Source organism: Cannabis sativa, chromosome 7, assembly GCF_029168945.1.
Source record: "Cannabis sativa cultivar Pink pepper isolate KNU-18-1 chromosome 7, ASM2916894v1, whole genome shotgun sequence".
NCBI classification, from domain to species: domain Eukaryota; kingdom Viridiplantae; phylum Streptophyta; class Magnoliopsida; order Rosales; family Cannabaceae; genus Cannabis; species Cannabis sativa.
The window spans coordinates 7,448,437-7,470,404 of NC_083607.1; the positions used below are offsets into that span (position 1 = coordinate 7,448,437).

At 32.6% G+C, this 21,968-nt stretch overlaps 1 protein-coding gene across 1 annotated transcript; it reads left to right on the plus strand.

Moving 5' to 3' along the window:
- The first annotated feature begins 15,108 nt into the window (after positions 1-15,108).
- LOC133039598 (uncharacterized) lies at positions 15,109-15,822 on the plus strand. Its single transcript, XM_061118495.1, has one exon. The coding sequence runs from the start codon at positions 15,109-15,111 to the stop codon at positions 15,820-15,822; it is 714 nt and encodes a 237-aa protein (XP_060974478.1).
- Positions 15,823-21,968: the final 6,146 nt, after the last annotated feature.

Sequence of the window (21,968 nt, forward strand, 5' to 3'; positions counted from 1 at the left end):
GAAGAGACCGATATTGATCTTGGATAAGATATCATAAACTTAATGTTATATCTTTCTAAGTCAATATCAATGGTTGATCTTAGGTCTATGATCTTAATCCTGATATGATTAGGTTCCACTTATTTGTATTATTTATGTTCTTCAAGTTGTTCGTGGAAGCTAACTTATGGTTTTGGCAGATATTTACATATTGGAAACATGGTAGTTCAATTGAGTGGGAGTGCTAAATATAGATATGGAATATATAGCTTCTATAAGTATTTAGAAGTGAAATGATGATGTCCTTCGAGCTTGGCTGAATAGAGATAAATGATTGAGGCCTCATTTCAGTAATTATATTAGTTTACTGAAGTATCATTTATAGGTAGCTAAGTATTTAAGGATAAAATACATTGAAGGGTAAAATGGTAAATTTGTCCCTATTCAGTGTAAATCATCTATAGAGGATCTTTGACTATTAGGATTGTAACAATGGATAATCATAATGTATCTATATCGTGGTATATATAGAGCGTTCTATATGATTGGGAGTGTTATTCAATTCCAAATCTATAGTGGCACAAGGCGGAATTAATAAGTTAGAGAATTTACTTGGTAAATTCTAGATCTACTTATTAAAAGCTCAGTTACATAGGCCCATGGTCCCCTCACTAGTTGAGATAATACTGCTTGTAGACTCAGTTAATTGATTTTAATTAATCAATTATAATTCTAAAAATTAGACTATGTCTTATTTATGAATTTTCACTAAGCAAGGACTTAATTGTGAAGAAAAGAGGTTTTGGGGTCAATTTATTAATTAAGAGACTTTGTATGGTCTAATTAATAAATAACATAAATGGCAATTTTATTTGATAATTAATTATAATTATTAAATAAATAGTTTTGGCATTTATATGATTGAATTGGAAAATATGGTATTGTTGAAAGAATAATAAATGGTTGAAATAAAGTGGCAAAATTGTAACTAGAGAATGGTCCCTTTAAGTGTACAACCATTAAGTGATTTTTGCCCAATATTTTATTCTTTTTTAATCCATATAATTCAACCCTAAGCCCTAGTTGAAACACTATTAAAGGAACATGATGCTCTCACTCATCCACTTTTGACAATTTAACTATTGCCTTCAACCTAGTCGAGAGAGTTCCTTCTAGAGTGATTTCAGCCTCCTTCAACAAAGCAAGTCAAGCACTCAATCATAGTGAGTAAGACGGTGATAACCAAACCCGAAAGAGAGAAAGAGATCTAGGTTCAAATCTTGATAATGGTCTGCTACAGAAAGGAATCAAGGGCTAGAGATCTGAACGGAATGAGTCATTATATTCTGCTGCAATCAATGTAAGGTTTTCTTAAACTCTTATATGTTTAATTTCATTGTTTTAGAGATATTCATATTTAGGATGTTGATTCAACATACTTGTTAGTAAATCTAGATCCTGGTAAAATATTCCCAACAGCTAGAATCCTCAAACTCGAAAACTAGCGTCTTAAGATCATCATCTCTTGACAAAGGAGAAGATGTTGATCCTTGGATATTTCGACATTTGTTCAGCATTTTCCTCATGGATAGCGAGTCATTTGGCCTCTTAATATCGGTATTTGTTGGTTGATTTTCCTTATCCACAGCCACTATAGCAGCAATGTAAGTAGAGAAAGGCTTCATGGGGTAGTTAGATGGGGAAATAGTTGTTGGAAATTATTTTACCAGGATCTTAGATCTACTCACAAGTATGTTGTTTAAACACCCTAAATATGAACTTTCTAAAACGATAAATTAAACACATATAAAGTTAAGAAAACCTTATATTGATGCAGCGGAATTAATGTCTCCTTCCACTCAGATCTCTAACCCTTGTATCCTTTCTGTAGCAGAGTATAATCAAGATCTGAGCCCGAATGTCCTTCTTCTTCAAGTTTGATCCTTCACACTCTTCCAATCTATGATTGAGTTACTGCTTGTTATGTGTGGGCACTTACTCTTTCACTAGGGTTCGAAATTGATGAAGGGAAAAGAGAAGAGAGGGTTTCGGCCAGGTATAGAAAGTGGAGAAGGCTCAGTTTTTCTGAAGAGAGAAATTTCTGTCAGAAAAGCTTGTGAAAACTTATGATTTGACTGAGCCATCACTTTCTATTTATAGGCAACTACTAGGTTTAAGTTTGGAATTATTTGGCATTAAAATAATAAAAAAATCAATTTGAAACTCCACAAATAGTGGCCGACCAAGGTGTAGCAGTGGGCCCCACTTGATTTTGCAGTTTTATCAAATTTTATTTCTATTTTCTCAAAAACGCCAATTTTCCAATTCTAACCTTTTAAATGCCAAAACTAATTATTTAATAACTAAAATAGATTATTAAATAATATTGTCATTTAATTTAATTATTAATTAGACATATAAAGTCTATTAATAAATAAATAAACCTAGAATCTCTTTTCTTTACAATTTCACCCCTGCTTAGTGAAAATTCATAAAATTAGACATAGTCTAACTTTAGAATTATAATTGATCAATCACAAATTAATTAATGAGTCTTACAAGCAGAATGTTCTCAACTAGAATAGGGACCATGGATCTATATGCTGAGCTTCTAATAAGTGAACCAAATTTACCAAGTAAATTCATACTTATTAATTCTTCGTTGAATCCACTCTTAGAACTTAGAATTGCACTCTCAGACTTATATAGAGCATATTGTATGTTCCATGATATCAATACGCTATCTCATTTAACCATTATTATAATCTTATTGTGATTTAAAGATCCTCTATATAGATGATCTACATCGAGATGGGATTTCTTTACCGTTCTCACCCATCAATGTATTTTGCCCCTTAAAACACTTAGCTACCTGTAAATGGTGTTTAGTGATCTAATAATTAGTCAGTTAAACAAGAGCTCATCCATTTACTTCTATTTGCTAAGCTCGAAGGGAATCATCACTTTACTTCTATACACCAGTAGAAGCTATAGATTCCATATTTATGTTCAGCACTCCCACTCAACCATACTATCACGTTCCCAAAATATACGTATCACCCTGACCTAAAAGTAGGCTTAACTAATAAATCAAAGAACATGAATAACACTCCTGAGTTGAGCCTAAGCATATCAAGATTTAGATTCTTTTAATCTTAAGATCAACTACTGATATTGACTTGGAAAGATATATATAACGGTAAGTTTGTAATATCTTAACTTAGTTGCAATATCGGTCCAGTCCAATGTATACTCCATACATTCGAAACTAGTATACTTTACTAATGTCCTGGAAAGAACATAACACTTACTCCAAGTGTAAGTACTTCAAGTCATTCGAATGGACTGAACTAGAGTTCTTTATCTTATTCTCATAATTCTGATAAGCTATTCCTATCCATGTGAATGGTTAGATTTGCTTTTCAGTAGTGTTCTTAAGTACCTATCACAAGTATCAACCTAATGAAGATGGGTATAGAATTTAAAATTCTCCCACTCAATTAAGGTAGTGTGAAACTTTAACAAAGAACTTTCAAAAGTATCAAACTCTTACTTACAACAGTAAAATCGAAATGGAACATACAATGAAGATCAAGGATTTATATTGATAATAGCTGACTCATTATATTACTTCCATGTTTAAAGAAGATATGTGTTACATAGGGAATTGTGGAATAGACTCCACCCCTAAGAATATACATATAGGGTACTTGTGGATAACCTCCACCCCTAAGTATATAGAGATTATGATCCACCCCTAAAGGTTGTAAAGATCATGATTCTCTTAGTGTGATAGAGTTTATGTGGAGTTGAATACTATCCAGAGTTCATTAGATGTAAAAGATCGTTGAACTGCATAGTTTTTTTAACTTTTCTCCACCCTTATCAGATCAAAAGATCCTTTTATTAAACAAATTCTTAATAATTGTATTAGAATGAACAATTATTAATAAACATAGAAATAGTTTCTAGTGTTTATTTAATATAACCCTATGAAGAGTTGTAAATATTATAGAATTTGCATCAATAATAAAAGCACTTACACATACAAACATATAAATATAATGTGGTAATAATTGATGAAGATAAATTAAATGAAGCTCAGTCTCATAAATTGCAATGGTTGAATTCGAAAAAAAAAAAAAAACTTTATTAATAATAATAAAAAAAAAAGTATTGCAACAATATGAGGAAAACAGGGATAAATATCCCTAACTAAAATTTGAAATCCAAATTGTCTTTAAACTAAAACAATTAATTCAAAAATAAATTGAAGAGCTTCATCTTCATCTGGACGATTTCACCCTTTGGTCCAACTTTCTGATCCAACTCATTGAGTTCAAGTAGCTTGGCCTATAAGAAGAAGAAAACAAATAAACAAAGTTAGTCCAGAATCATAAATCCAATTGGATAATAATTCACTAAAACTCTTAAAGTTTATAAATAGAAATACCTTGTTTCTTCGCAAGAAGTTTAGGACATTGGGGTTTCCAATGACCTTTTTCATTGCAGTAGAAACACTTTCCTTTAAGTGTAGCATCACCAGAAGGAGCAGCCTTTTTATTCTTCATGGCTTTTGTTCGCTTCTTGGTGTTCTTCCACTTCTTCTTCGATTTGGGCTTCGAAGCAGAGGCAACATTTGCTTCAGGTTTCATCGTCCCATTACCATTCCCAGGATTATGAGGTTTACTTCCTTTCTTCTTGGGTCCTCCAATCAAATTTTCATAAGTTTGAAGGTCATTGACTAATTCATGAAAGTCAATTTCCTTCTTATTCATGACATAATTTGAAGTGTATGGTAGAAATGTTGGAGTTAGGCTATTCAAATAAGACTTACTTGAGTAGCACTATCCATTTCAGCACCATGATCTTGGGCTTCTTGGAAATAACTTGACATTAGGAGAACATGGTCACACACGTTTTGATGAGGTTCCATCCGTGCATTAATGTACTTCTTAGTCGCGTCAAAGCGTGACTGAAGTGATGCCTTACCGAATAGCTCATTTAACTTCGTCATAACTGCAGCAGCCTTCTCAGTTTTAGAAAACCGAGTTTTGAGGGTGTCTACCATGCTAGAAAGCATAAAGTATAGAGCTTTGTCATTTGCTTTCTGCCAACGCTCATACTTTTCTTTCACAACTTTTGAAGCATTGTCCCCAGGCACTTCAGGTGACGGCTCAGTTAAAACAAACAAGGCACTTTCTCCTATGAGAGCAATATTAATGTTCTCATTCCACTTATTAAAGTTAGATCCATTCAGCTTGTTTTCAGTCAATAGTGATAACATGGGATTCATTTTGATAATACAGGATACTACAAAATAATAGAAATCAACAAATAGAAATTAATAATGGTTTAACACAAAATCAATTCAGAAATTATAAGCACATAGCAATTAGGAATGATATGAGAAAATACTTAAAAAATTCAATCCTAAATAATTTCCAAGGTTTTTCAACGAACTGATATCAGTGTCCCGTTTAGGCGTGAGTCAAAGCTACCATCCATTGAATAGAGTTGTCAACTCATCTAAAATGTTAAACATTCTAGCAACTTTTTATTCGATCAAGATTGGAATCCAGCGTTGTCCCGTTTAGGCGAGAGTCAAGGCTATTCTATCTTATGAGCTACTACCATTATTTCGCAATTTACAAGTCAAATATGGTCGCCACCATTAGGGTGATCTATACCATATAAAAGACTTACAAACTACTTATCTTTCAAGATTAAACGGTGCGAAATTGCTAATGAACGTTCCTCCATTAGGGAGGATTATTCACTAAAACAAACGCGATGTAAAACCCACAATGGAGATCGAATTTCTTAATAATAATAAAGCTCATTCTTTAAAATGTATTTTCTTTATTATTCTAATAAATAAATTCTCATTAAATTCGAAATTTATAATTGATATTCAAAAATAAGAATTTAATATAATATTTATAAAATTATACTTAGATGGTGATTGAAATAAAATTAATTATTTCCATCTTAGTAATAATCTTAAATATAAATATTAAGGAAATTAATTTAAGTTGAATTAAATTAGATTAATTAGCAACTTAAAAATTTCCTTGAGAATATATTTATTGAGTTCGAAAATTTAAAGTATAGAAACTATATAATTTTCAAAAAAATAATAAAAATAGAAAAGAAATACTTCAAGCAAAAATATCACCTATCTAGATTTTCTTTTGACTAGTTAATTCAATTTCTAATAATATATATATTTAAATTCATTTATTTTAAATTAATCAATTAAATGAAAAAATCATTAATTTAAGTTGGCCCAAGAATTAATTAAAATAAATAATTAATTTACAACTCAATCTATTTTTCAAAAAAAAATCGAAAAATATTGCATAAATAAAATGCAATTTTCGAAATTGATTAAGAAAATAAAGGAAAAATATATATATTGAAAATTATTTAAATTTAAGTTGAAAAATTAAATTTCAACCTAAAATAATTTTATATTTAATTAAGTGTCATGAAAAATAAATAAATATTAAGTATCATGATGAAAATCAACTTAGATATTTAATTTTTTTCAAGTTAATTAAATGTATTAAATTCAAGAAATAAATAATTAAGTGTAGAGAAGGCTTAATTATTAATTTCTAGTTTAATACTAGGAAAAATATACTTAAATAAAATTGTACCAAAATTAATTATTTAAATAATTAATTTCACAATGTATAATATTTTCCTATTTAAATATTAGAAATAATAAGTAGTTTAGAAATTACTATCTAGAAAATATCTTATTTGACTAGGTATATTTTCAACAAAAATTTGAAAAATATCTAATTTAAGTTATATAGAAAAAATCTAAAACTTAAATAATTTCAAATTTAGATTTAATTAAATATCAAAAATTAAGTTATAACCACTTAATTTGAAGATATCTTTTTAAGTTAATATTCGAAAAGATATTAACCTAAAAAATATCTAAAATATTCTATTTTAAGTTAATATTCAAAAAGATATTAACTTAAAAAATATCTTAAGAATCTTTAATAACTAATGCCTAGGATTCCTCAACTTGATTTAAAATTTAAATAAAATATTCAAATTTAAGTTAGATATGAAAAATCAGTTGATACAACTAATTTATAACTTAAATAGGAATATTTAATTAAATAAGTTCCAGAAAGAATCTAGTTAGTTAAAATTCATATTTAATTAAATACAAGAAAAATACAAATAGTTTGTCTAGAAATAATATCTAAAACTAAAAAAGTTTTTCTTAAAATTAACTTTAAAATATTAAAATGAAAATAAATTTTCATATATTTTAAAAGTTAATTATGTTGCTAATTCAATTTTATTAGGTCAAACTAATATAATTAACCTAGTACAGTTATTCAAATCAGGCAAATGGGCCTTCACAATTGGGGTAGTTCATGTGAGGGGGTGCTGGGTTCAGTATGTCGTACCCACTTCTATGGCTCCTAACTCACACACAAGGCCCAAAAGAGAGGAATTTAACCTTAAAATGAATAACTGTTATTAATTGAATAGGTCCAAGATCTAAATGGACCTAAATAAAATCTATCATGGTGTGACATTTTATTTAGCAACAACCTATATGCATCTATATAATAAAATAAACACATAGGCTCACACAGGTACACACTTGGATGGATCCTATCATGTTGCTAGGTCATACATAGATGAAAGAAGATTGTAAAATTTACCTGTTACAAATTATTAACTTGACCAAGGGAGCCTTCAGATCATTAGATCTGGCAAAAAGTTAACCATGGCTATTTGCAATCAAGTAATAATAGGTTTTGAAACCTTACACACAAGCTAAAACCACATACTCCTGCAACAAGGTTAGCTGGATAGTTGGAAGTAGGATTTATTTAATTTTAAATAAATAAATTTCGAAATTAAATAATTAAATAATTTAATTTTAAAAATAAAATAAAATTTATTTTCGAAAATAAAAGAAAATATTAATTTAAATTTCGAAATTATTTTAAAAAATAAATATTTAAAATTAAACCTACAATTTTGAAAAATTAAGTTTCAACTAACATAAATATCATTTCAAAATTTGCTAACTACTTTTAAAAATTAAATGTTATTTTATAAATAGAAATTAAATAAAAATTAGAAAAGATAAATTAAATATCTTTTTCAGATTTTAAATTTAATTTAAATAAATAAAATAACAAAATTTAAAAGTTAGCAAAATATCTTACATCTATTTAAAATTACATGATTATAGTTATCTTATTTTAAATTTAAATAAGATCAAAATATTTTTAAAAAAATTAATTTAAAAAATTTAATATCTGACCTTAAATTTAAAAAATAAGATAAGATATAATCAAATTTAAAAATGAGATAAATAATTAAGCAAAAAGATAGATATTTACTAATTTCAAATTCAAATTACACTAATATCATGAATTAAATTAAAAAAAATATTAAATTAATTCATTATGATAATTAGAGTTGAATTAGGAATAGTAAATCTATAAATACAAAGCTACACAAAAAATCGGAAGTTAATTCCATGAAAAAGCATGAAAAAACGAAGAAAAACGAAAATTTGGGAGCTGTACGGACAGTATGCCAAGCATACTGTCCGCGCGCGTGCTCCCTGGTGACAGCCGAGAAACCTCGGCGGAACAGGGGAGCTTGCAGGGTATGCGCGCACGTAGGGAGGCACCAGACGAGGTCCGCACGCGGATGAGGAATTCAGACAGGGAAGTTGTCTGAATCCGCGCGCGCGTGTGAGTGCATAGCCCCCTTATCTTTTTTCGAATCTTCAAAAAATCATAACTAATTCAAATTAAATCGAAATTGAGTTCTGTAAAAAATTAACTTGCTTAATTTTTTCCATACTATCCAATAAAAATAATTTCAGAAACAAAATTTCAATTATTTTTCACGAAAATTCACAAACATCAATCAATCATCATATAACACTCAATACAACATGAAACCATCCAAATAACAAACAATCGTTTTAAAGTCCAAATTTCATGCAAGTAAATCAATTACCATGGCTCTGAGGCCAGTTGTTGGAAATTATTTTACCAGGATCTTAGATCTACTCACAAGTATGTTGTTTAAACACCCTAAATATGAACTTTCTAAAACGATAAATTAAACACATATAAAGTAGAGAAAACCTTACATTGATGCAGCGGAATTAATGTCTCCTTCCACTCAGATCTCTAACCCTTGTATCCTTTCTGTAGCAGAGTATAATCAAGATCTGAGCCCGAATGTCCTTCTTCTTCAAGTTTGATCCTTCACAGTCTTCCAATCTATGATTAAGTTACTGCTTGCTGTGTGTGGGCACTTACTCTTTCACTAGGGTTCGAAATTGATGAAGGGAAAAGAGAAGAGAGGGTTTCGGCCAGGTATAGAAAGTGGAGAAGGCTCAGTTTTTCTGAAGAGAGAAATTTCTGTCAGAAAAGCTTGTGAAAACTTATGATTTGACTGAGCCATCACTTTCTATTTATAGGCAACTACTAGGTTTAGGTTAGGAATTATTTGGCATTAAAATAATGAAAAAATCAATTTGAAACTCCACAAATAGTGGCCGGCCAAGGTGTAGCAGTGGGCCCCACTTGATTTTGCAGTTTTATCAAATTTTATTTCTATTTTCTCAAAAATGTCAATTTTCCAATTCTAACCTTTTAAATGCCAAAACTAATTATTTAATAACTAAAATAGATTATTAAATAATATTGTCATTTAATTTAATTATTAATTAGACATATAAAGTCTATTAATAAATAAATAAACCTAGAATCTCTTTTCTTTACAATTTCACCCATGCTTAGTGAAAATTCATAACATTAGACATAGTCTAACTTTAGAATTATAATTGATCAATCACGAATTAATTAATGAGTCTTACAAGCAGAATGTTCTCAACTAAAATGGGGACCATGGATTTATATGCTGAGCTTCCAATAAGTGAACCAAATTTACCAAGTAAATTCCTACTTATTAATTCTTCGTTGAATCCACTGTTTGAACTTAGAATTGCACTCTCAGACTTATATAGAGCATATTGTATGTTCCACGATATCAATACGCTATCTCATTTAACCATTGTTATAATCTTATTGTGATTTAAAGATCCTCTATATAGATGATCTATATCGAGATGGGATTTCTTTACCGTTCTCACCCCTCAATGTATTTTGCCCCTTAAAACACTTAGCTACCTGTAAATGGTGTTTAGTGATCTAATAATTAGTCAGTTAAACAAGAGCTCATCCATTTACTTCTATTTGCTAAGCTCGAAGGGAATCATTACTTTACTTCTATACACCAGTAGAAGCTATAGATTCCATATTTATGTTCAGCACTCCCACTCAACCATACTATCACGTTCCCAAAATATACGTATCACCCTGACCTAAAAGTAGGCTTAACTAATAAATCAAAGAACATGAATAACACTCCTGAGTTGAGCCTAAGCATATCAGGATTTAGATTCTTTTAATCTTAAGATCAACTACTGATATTGACTTGGAAAGATATATATAACGGTAAGTTTGTAATATCTTAACTTAGTTGCAATATCGGTCCAGTCCAATGTATACTCCATACATTCGAAACTAGTATACTTTACTAATGTCCTGGAAAGAACATAACACTTACTCCAAGTGTAAGTACACATCATCGCTGATTATCACATTAGCGTAAATCCAATAACACTGATGAAACAGGGACCAAGACTTTTGATTCATATGATTATAATCACATTCCACTGTGTTGACGATACTGTAATTGTGAATAAACATATGATTTGGATTTAACTGATTTTGTGTAAAAGTAATAGACATATTAAACCACTAGCATGTAAAATTCATGCAAACATCAATCACTTCAAATTTCTTATATTGATAACTAATCAGATTGTAAAGAGTTTTATTTAGGGCATAAAACCCAACAATAGTGACATAGTTTGTTAGTAAAGGGTATGTGGCAAAGGTATGATAAGTAAGGTCAAGCATGTAGACGTGGGAGAGATCAAGTTAGGTTTTATGCCCTAAATAAAACTCATTTAAATATAATCAGATTTACTTATTAATATAGATTAGAAATAACATTTAATGTTGCATGGTTCACATGATTTATTTCATGATTATATGTATATAATGTATGAATTCATCTGAAACCCTTTTCACATACTTGATCTTGTTTATTGTGCTGTCAACACATTGGAAAATAAACATGACTATGTGAATAAAGTTTCCTAGATTTATCAGACACGGGGTTTTACTGATATGATAATCTACAACAGAGTTTACTTGCATTTGGAGAAGTGCTATGTTCTTTCCAGAGCATTGGCTGTAATATCCAGTACAAGTATATTATTTTTGGTATATTATTGTGTGTTTTGATATGTTATTGTTGCATTAAATAAAATATGAATATTATTGGTATTTGCTAAGTACAATTATATAGTTAATTAGATTAAGTATTTATTTAATATTAATTATATTAGAGAATAAGTTATTAGTAAATAGTTGTATGATTAAGTGATAAGATTTGTTATACATGTAATAGGAATATAGATAAAAATTAGTATACTATTTTATACGTATAGGTTTATTAAATAAATAAGACTAGTGGTATTTATAATAGGAATATATATATTTTGTATAAGCTTGATAATAAAATATATATATATACAGTAGAACCTCAATTCAAGAATACACTTGGGACTAAGCAAATTATATTCTAATTGAGAGGTTATAACTAAATAGAGTTACACTAGAAAAAAAAAATTAAAATAACAAAAAATATCAATGTAACAATAAATAATTATTAATACTATATTATAATAGAATTATTTTAAAGTAAATATAATGTTAATACATATATTACAATTTGGAATAAAATTATTAATTTTATGTAAATAAATTTACAAAATATATGTATATATTTTATAAAGATGTAATTATTCCTATATAGAGGTATGCTTTGTTAATACGGGACTTAGAAAATGTATAACTAATTACAATTTAGAGGTTATTCTTATTTATAACTGGCCCAAATTGGGACTTAATTTTTTTATAACAAATTAGAGGTTATTCTTGAATAGAGTATTCTTAAATAGAGGTTCTACTGTATATATATTTGTAAAGGCTATAGTAATAAATGAATAGAGAGAGGGACACGTGAGAGTGAGAGAAGAATGGGGAAGTTAGTTTAAGATATTTGACTTAGTTGAATTTAAATTTAAATTATGAGGAATTTTATATCAGTAATTAATCAATATTTTATTCCTTAAAAAAAAAAAAGGTATAGCTGAGTTTAAATTTTAAATTCCTAAATTTTTTCTAATCAGTTGAATATATACGATATGGTTTTACCATTCAATGAAACGATGAACACAAATTTCATTCTCTACTTCTTTCTCTCCACTTAGATAATTCCTAAATCTCTCATAGCCTCTATCACACCAAATTACAGCGTAGCATAAATTGAAGCCTCTATCACAATATTCAATTTCTAAGGTAAAAACTTTTACTGTCTCTTAATGTTGGGGTTGGATGTAGGTTTTTCGTAAGTATGTTTTATTTTCGTTTTCAGAGAAATAGGTTTTTATAAAACTACCATATCTCTCTCCTCGTATGTCCGTTTTCAGTGATCTAGATACCGTTTTAAAGATAATTTAATGTTCTACATTTTTTATGAAGAAACTCTTTCCTAATTCTGATTATTTCGATGTCAAAAAAATCATGTTTTACACTGACTGTCGAATTATAGTTTTTTTAAATTTTTTTGATATTGTCATAGTAAAAGTGTGATATCTCTCTCGATATCTATTATTTTCAAGCGATTCTTGTACTGTTAGAAAGATAATTCAATAATCCATATTTTCTTTGAAGAAACCTTTCCCTAATTCGGAGTTCTTACCAGTCAAAAGTTAGTATCTTTACTCGGTTATGATATTTCGTTTTAAGTTTTATTTCAGAAAAAGTATCTTCAGTAAAAATTAAATATCTCTCTCACTTTTGATCCATTTTAAAAGATCTTTATCTCGTTTTAAAGCTTAGAAAAATAGCTACATTTCTTATGAAGAAAATATTGTCTAGATCGGGGTGTAACTATTTTTAAAACTTTTATTTTTGGGCTGTATTCAGAAATCGGCATGATCCAGGATTTTAAAGAAATTGTTTTGAGAAAACATGCATAACTCCTAGGTTATAGCTCCGATTTTGATGATCTTTATACCGTTAGAAAGGTCTTTCAATTAACTAAAAACTTTGTGAACAGTAGGACTTTTAATTCAAATGTTTTATAAGTCAAATTCTAGGCTAAAGTTGTTGTACAGTAAGAGTAATAAATATATTGAGTTTATCGGTGGACTAAGGGTTTCGTTAAATGTTATAGGGCCTAGAAGGTATCGTAGGAGTTAATTACAGCGGAGTTGAGGTAAGGAAAAATAATTATACTTTATACTTGCTTTTATATGGTTTGAGTACCTAGTATGACTGCTTGAATAAATTGTATTGAAACTGTAAAATGTGATAGTTTCGGTGAAATATTAGCATTTTGTCGATGGATTGTATATGGCTGTTTAATCATGTTCCAGGTACTTAGAAGTGGTTGGAAACCACACATGTATGGTGATGTGGTAAGTGAGGCAGTGTACGTAAGGGTGCACTGGTTATTGGTACTGCGTTCCGGTTAAGAACGTAAGACACTCCAGATTTGTATGGAAGCTGGAGTGTGAGTGTGTGGTATTTCAGTATTTGTGTGGCTGCCTCTATCTATACTTATGATTAGTTTGTTGTATGTTTGATGTATATGTTTGTGCTATGATGTGTGAATGCTGGTACATGGTATTTTGTTTTTCCTTACTGGGCTTTGCAGCTCACCCCTTATTTACCCCCTATGTGCAGATAAGTAAGCCTGTAAGCTTTTGGTGACAAGTTGAGTCTGGGCAGCATGGGGTGTATCTCGTGTGATCATGTAACTGCGTGTGGTCTTGACCATCTTTCGCTGAAAGTTTTTTTTAATTTATTAAACTTATCGAGGATGTTGTCGTTTAAATTTTCTATTACTTTTCCCTAAGTGATAATACTTTATTTTCAACTGGGTACCCATGTTTTGAAAATTGTTATTTTTTTTTAATAAAGGCAACATTAGTATCTTAACGCCAGTTTATTTATGGCATCTTATTTTACATAAGCAAGGGCGTTACAAATGGTACCAGAGCCACAGTTACATTGATCTTGAATTCACGCGACATACACACCATCGCTGCAAAGGATCAACTTGTCATCAAGTATGTATGCTTTATATATGTTATGTCTTATATGTTAAATTTGGTTTAGTCTTTATCTTTTAGTTTTCCTTTAGTTAGCTAGAAGTTTAGGGTATGGTTAATCGAAACAATTAACTGATTCTTCGGAGTTAGAATTTTAGTATAACTCAAACAATTTTCTTATTAGTGTATTTTTTTTATGAGTGAAGATTATTTATTTATTTATTTATTTTACATGGTGAATTGTTGCTTGATGATTTACGTTTTTTTTAAGTTTATATTATTTAGTGTATAGATATTTCCTTTTTGAGCGAGATACATCTTTCGTTATTTTTCTTACCGCTACCATCTCCTTTCTTTTGAAGAACAAGTTAAGGGATTTGATGGAAAACGGTGAACCCAGAAGATCAACCCGGTTGAATGAAAGAGCGGCTGTAAGAGACCGAGCTAGAGGTCGGGGGCGAGGAGGTGCTCACGGTCGAGGTCGCGGTTGAGGCAGGGGAAACCAGCATGTCTCTGCCGAGGCGGTGATCCAGGAGAATCAAAATGCCCCTGTAAATGGACAACAACCAGGTCAAGGTGGGGGCAACCACGAAGTCCCTGCTGGGGTAGTTGGTCAAGAACACCAAAACGCCCCTGTAGTGGTGCCACCACAACAAGAAGATCTGGCGCAAGAAGTTGCTCGTCTCAGGGAAGAAATTAGGAAGCGAGATGAAGAGGCTCACAACCGTCAGGAACAACCCAATCAAGGACAACATCGATTTTTGCCGGTGCAATACATGCCTGTGCCGGAGGGTCGATGGGAACCAATATATGAAAGGTTCCGCAAGCAACACCCACCAAATTTTGAAGGGGGCTGAGATCCAATGGAAGCTGAGGAATGGTTAAGAACAGTGGAAGGTATTGTTGAGTACATGCGGCTCGGTAACGGAGATAGTGTAGCTTGTGCTGCTAGTTTATTGAAAAAGGATGCCCGCATCTGGTGGGATGTTATTAAACAAACACGGGATGTGGCCGCAATGACCTGGGCTAACTTTGTACAAGTTTTTAACAAAAAATACTACAGTGAAGCAATACGCTCAGCTAGAGTTAATGAGTTCACGAACCTGAGGCAGGGTAAGTCTACAGTTACAGAGTATGCTCGCCAATTTGACAGATTAGCAAAGTTTGCCACAGATCTGGTTCCTACTGAGTTTTTGAGGATTCATCGTTTTACTGAAGGGCTCGACTCCCGAATAAGTCGGGACATAGCGATGTCAGGAATAAGGGCAACCACGTATGCTGAGGTACTGGAAAAAGCCCTAGAAGCTGAGTTGTGTGAAAGTCGTATACAGAAAGACAATACAGCAAGGTGGGAGGCCAGAAAGGCCAGTAATGGAGGTGGTGATAACAAAAGGAAACTGCCAAGTAACCAACACAACGAAGCCGACAAGAGAAACAGGATAGGGTCCAATAACTACAAAGGGAAGAAGCCATATGTGGAGTACCCCCTATGCCCAACATGTGGTCGTAAGCATCCGGGAGAATGTCGACTGAAAGGCAAGACTTGTTACAAGTGTGGGCAAACCGAGCCACTATAAGAAGGACTGTCCGCAAAAGGGTGATCAACTCAAGGATGACAAACTTGTCCCAGCTCGAGTATTTGCACTAACCAGAGGGGAGGCTGAGACTAGTAACACTGTGGTTGCAGGTCAGATTTCTATCTCTGGAAAACTATGTACTGTTTTATTTGATTCTGGAGCTACGCACTAATTTATTGCTTTAAAGATGATAGATAAGTTAGAACTACCGAATGTAAACTTTAGTTATAAGTTCATGACGGAGTTGCCCTCGGGCGAGGTTATGATATCATCTAGAGGAGTGCGGGATGCGCCAATAAGGATTGCAGACAAGGAACTTAGTGGAGATCCGATGAAATTTGGAGATGAGGGATTACGATCTTATCTTGGGTATGGATTGGCTATCACGACATGGAGCAACAATAGATCGCCGAAAGAGGACGGTGACTTTCAACCCTGAATCTGGAGAGGCATTCATATTTGAAGGAATCAAAGTCAAGTCAAGCTTACCGCTAGTTACAGCCCTGAAGGCACAAAGGATGATACGTGCGGGATGTCAAGCATACTTGGCCAGCATTGTAGACAAGTCAAGAGAAACCACCCTCAAGCCAGAGAATGTCCACATAGTATGTGAATTCCAAGAAGTTTTTCCGGAAGACCTACCAGGGCTACCCCCAAATAGAGAGATAGAATTTGTGATTGAGTTAGCGCCAGGCACAGCACCAATCTCGAGGGCTCCATACCGCATGGCTCCCAATGAATTGAAGGAATTGAAGGCTCAACTACAAGATCTTTTAGACAAGGGGTTCATTAGACCAAGTTACTCACCTTGGGGTGCGCCAGTGTTGTTCGTCAAGAAGAAGGACGGTAGTATGCAGATGTGTATAGACTATCGAGAGCTGAACAAAGTGACTATAAAGAACAAGTATCCCTTGCCTTGCATTGATGATTTGTTTGATCAGTTACAAGGGGCGATCGTCTTCTCAAAGATCGACTTGAGATCTGGGTACCACCAATTGAAAGTCCGAGAGGAAGATATAGCAAAGACGGCATTTCGAACACGGTATGGGCATTATGAATTTCTAGTGATGTCATTTGGGTTAACCAATGCCCCAGCAGCCTTCATGGATTTAATGAATAGAGTATTCAAGGAATATCTTGACAAGTTTGTGGTGGTATTCATTGATGACATACTCATTTATTCAAGGACAATGGAAGAGCACGAGGAGCACTTAAGGCTAACTCTAAGCAGACTCAAAGAGCACCAATTGTACGCCAAATTCAAAAAGTGTGAGTTCTGGTTGGAGAAAGTGGCGTTTCTAGGCCATATAGTGTCCAAAGATGGGGTAGAGGTGGACCCTGCGAAAATTGAAGCAGTGAAGAGCTGGCCAAAACCAAAAACCGCAAGTGAGGTTCGGAGTTTCCTCGGACTAGCTGGATATTATAGGAGATTCGTTGAAGGGTTCTCAAAAATAGCCACACCGTTGACGAATCTGACTCGAAAGCAACAAAAATTTGCATGGACAGATAAATGTGATGAAAGCTTTCAGACATTGAAAGATAAACTCATAACAGCACCCGTCCTGTGTGTTCCAACTAACAAAGACAAATTTGTAGTATATTGCGACGCATCAAAGCGAGGGCTCGGTTTTGTGTTGATGCAGAATGAGAAGGTGGTAGCCTATGCCTCTAGGCAGCTAAAGGAGTATGAGACAAGGTACCCAACTCATGACTTAGAGTTGGCAGCAGTGGTCTTTGCATTGAAAATCTGGAGGCACTACCTCTATGGAGAGAAGTGTGAAATATACACAGATCACAAAAGCCTAAAATACTTCTTTACGCAGAAAGAGCTCAACATGAGACAGAGGCGGTGGTTGGAACTGGTAAAAGATTACGATTGTGAGATACTGTACCATCCTAGAAAGGCTAATGTAGTGGCGGATGCACTTAGCAGACGCAACTATGCAAGCTTATCAATGTTAAGGGCATTAAAAGTGCCGTTGCAACAGGAAATCGAGAGATCTGGAATAGAGTTAGTAACAGGAAAGCTAGCTAACCTCACAATTGAATCAAATTTATTAGAGAATATCAAAGAAGAACAAGCCCAAGATGAGTTTTTAATCAAGAAGCGGGTCGAACTACAAAATGGGAAAGCCGAGGACTTCTCAGTTAATGAAGATGGTATTCCACTATACAAGGCAAGGGTGTGTGTACCTAATAAAGCGGAGTTGCAATCAAAAATCTTGCAAGAGGCGCACACTACACCCTATTCTTTACACCCAGGATCAACCAAGATGTACAATGATCTGAAAGGTAGGTATTGGTGGCCGGGTATGAAAAATGATATAGCAGAATTTGTAGCAAAATGCCTTACATGCCAGCAAGTTAAGGCCGAACACCAAAGACCTGCAGGGTTGTTGCAATCTCTTGATATTCCTGAGTGGAAATGGGAAGATATTGCTATGGATTTTGAGACGGGGTTACCGAAGAACAGCAAACAACAGGATTCTATCTGGGTGATTATCGACAGACTCACTGAATCAGCACATTTTCTGCCTGTGCGCACTAATTACAACGCAGAGCAATATGCTGAACTGTATGTAAAAGAAATTGTAAGGCTACACGGAGTCCCAAAGACCATTGTATCTGATAGAGGTTCAGTTTTTACCTCTAAGTTTTGGGAAAGTGTGCAAAGCGCTATGGGCACAAAACTGAGGTTGAGTACACCATTCCATCCTCAAACTGATGGACAATCGGAACGAACTATTCAAATACTAGAAGACATGCTACGAGCTTGTGCGTTGGATTTCCCAGGTAACTGGAGTAACTATTTGCCACTAATGGAGTTCTCGTACAACAATAGCTATCAATCTACAATAAGGATGGCACCCTATGAAATGTTGTATGGGAGGAAGTGTCGATCACCACTACACTGGGATGAGGTTGGCGAAAAGCGATACTTAGGCCCAGACCTAGTAAGAGAGCGATTGAAAAGATTCGAAATAGAATGGTTACTGCACAAAGCCGTCAGAAAAGTTATGCCGACGCAAAGCGACGGAATGTGGAATCTGCAGTGGGTGATAAAGTGTTCCTTCGAGTGTCACCTATGAAAGGGGTTATGCGTTTTGGAAAGCGAGGAAAGCTAAGTCCAAGATTTATAGGTCCTTTTGAGATATTGGACAGAGTGGGACAGGTAGCTTATCGGCGCGCAAGCCACCAGTATTAGCTGAGACGCATAATGTGTTCCATATTTCTATGCTACGAAAATACGTGTCGGATCCATCACACGTGCTGAACTATGAAAGAATGGAGCTAAAGCAGGACTTGAGTTATGAAGTGCGACCAGTTCGCATTATAGAGAGAGGAACGAAGGAGTTAAGGTCCAAAAGTATTCCTCTAGTAAAAGTTATGTGGAGCAACCGTTCAGAAAGGGAGGCAACGTGGGAAATGGAGGGAGACATGAAAGAGCAATACCCAGAACTTTTTGGTAAGTCTAATTTCGAGGACGAAATTTCCTTTAAGGAGGGTAGAATGTAATATCCAGTACAAGTATATTATTTTTGGTATATTATTGTGTGTTTTGATATGTTATTGTTGCATTAAATAAAATATGAATATTATTGGTATTTGCTAAGTACAATTATATAGTTAATTAGATTAAGTATTTATTTAATATTAATTATATTAGAGAATAAGTTATTAGTAAATAGTTGTATGATTAAGTGATAAGATTTGTTATACATGTAATAGGAATATAGATAAAAATTAGTATACTATTTTATACGTATAGGTTTATTAAATAAATAAGACCAGTGGTATTTATAATAGGAATATATATATTTTGTATAAGCTTGATAATAAAATATATATATATATATATATTTGTAAAGGCTATAGTAATAGATGAATAGAGAGAGGGACACGTGAGAGTGAGAGAAGAATGGGGAAGTTAGTTTAAGATATTTGACTTAGTTGAATTTAAATTTAAATTATGAGGAATTTTATATCAGTAATTAATCAATATTTTATTCTTTAAAAAAAAAAAAAAAAAGGTATAGCTGAGTTTAAATTTTAAATTCCTAGATTTTTTCTAATCAGTTGAATATATACGATATGGTTTTACCATTCAATGAAACGATGAACACAAATTTCATTCTCTACTTCTTTCTCTCCACTTAGATAATTCCTAAATCTCTCATAGCCTCTATCACACCAAATTACAGCGTAGCATAAATTGAAGCCTCTATCACAATATTCAATTTCTAAGGTAAAAACTTTTACTGTCTCTTAATGTTGGGGTTGGATGTAGGTTTTTCGTAAGTATGTTTTATTTTCGTTTTCAGAGAAATAGGTTTTTATAAAACTACCATATCTCTCTCCTCGTATGTCCGTTTTCAGTGATCTAGGTACCGTTTTAAAGATAACTTAATGTTCTACATTTTTCATGAAGAAACTCTTTCCTAATTCTGTTTATTTCGATGTCAAAAAATTCATGTTTTACACTGATTGACGAATTATAGTTTTTTTAAATTTTTTTGATATTGTCATAGTAAAAGTGTGATATCTCTCTCGATATCTATTATTTTCAAGCGATTCTTATACTGTTAGAAAGATAATTCAATAATCCATATTTTCTTTGAAGAAACCTTTCCCTAATTCGGAGTTCTTACCAGTCAAAAGTTAGTATCTTTACTCGGTTACGATATTTCGTTTTAAGTTTTATTTCAGAAAAAGTGTCTTCAGTAAAAATTCAATATCTCTCTCACTTTTGATCCATTTTAAAAGATCTTTATCTCGTTTTAAAGCTTAGAAAAATAGCTACATTTCTTATGAAGAAAATATTGTCTAGATCGGGGTGTAACTATTTTTAAAACTTTTATTTTTGGGCTGTATTCAGAAATCGGCATGATCCAGGATTTTAAAGAAATTGTTTTGAGAAAACATGCATAACTCCTAGGTTATAGCTCCGATTTTGATGATCTTTATACCGTTAGAAAGGTCTTTCAATTAACTACAAACTTTGTGAACAGTAGGACTTTTAATTCAAACGTTTTATAAGTCAAATTCTAGGCTAAAGTTGTTGTACAGTAAGAGTAATAAATATATTGAGTTTATCGGTGGACTAAGGGTTTCGTTAAATGTTATAGGGCCTAGAAGGTATCGTAGGAGTTAATTACAGCGGAGTTGAGGTAAGGAAAAATAATTATACTTTATACTTGCTTTTATATGGTTTGAGTACCTAGTATGACTGCTTGAATAAATTGTATTGAAACTGTGAAATGTGATAGTTTCGGTGAAATATTAGCATTTTGTCGATGGATTGTATATGGTTGTTTAATCATGTTCCAGGTACTTGGAAGTGGTTGGAAACCACACATGTATGGTGATGTGGTAAGTGAGGCAGTGTACGTAAGGGTGCACTGGTTATTGGTACTGCGTTCCGGTTAAGAACGTAAGACACTCCAGATTTGTATGGAAGCTGGAGTGTGAGTGTGTGGTATTTCAGTATTTGTGTGGCTGCCTCTATCTATACTTATGATTAGTTTGTTGTATGTTTGATGTATATGTTTGTGCTATGATGTGTGAATGCTGGTACATGGTATTTTGTTTTTCCTTACTGGGCTTTGCAGCTCACCCCTTATTTACCCCTTATGTGCAGATAAGTAAGCCTGTAAGCTTTCGGTGACAAGTTGGGTCTGGGCAGCATGGGGTGTATCTCGTGTGATCATGTAACTGCGTGTGGTCTTGGCCATCTTTCGCTGAAAGTTTTTTTTAATTTATTAAACTTATCGAGGATGTTGTCGTTTAAATTTTCTATTACTTTTCCCTAAGTGGTAATACTTTATTTTCAACTGGGTACCCATGTTTTGAAAATTGTTATTTTTTTTTAATAAAGGCAACATTAGTATCTTAACGCCAGTTTATTTATGGCATCTTATTTTACATAAGTAAGGGCGTTACATTGGCTAAAGTAAAGCTCAGGTTGGATGCATGGAGTATGCATAGGAAGGGACCGATATTGAACTTTGACTTAGATTTATTAAACTTACCGTAATACCTATTCAAGTCAATATCGCCTAGTTGATACTAGATCAAATGATCTTAATCCCGTTATGATTATGCTCAATCTCAGGAGGCTATTCGTGTTCTTTGATTTGTTAGTTAAG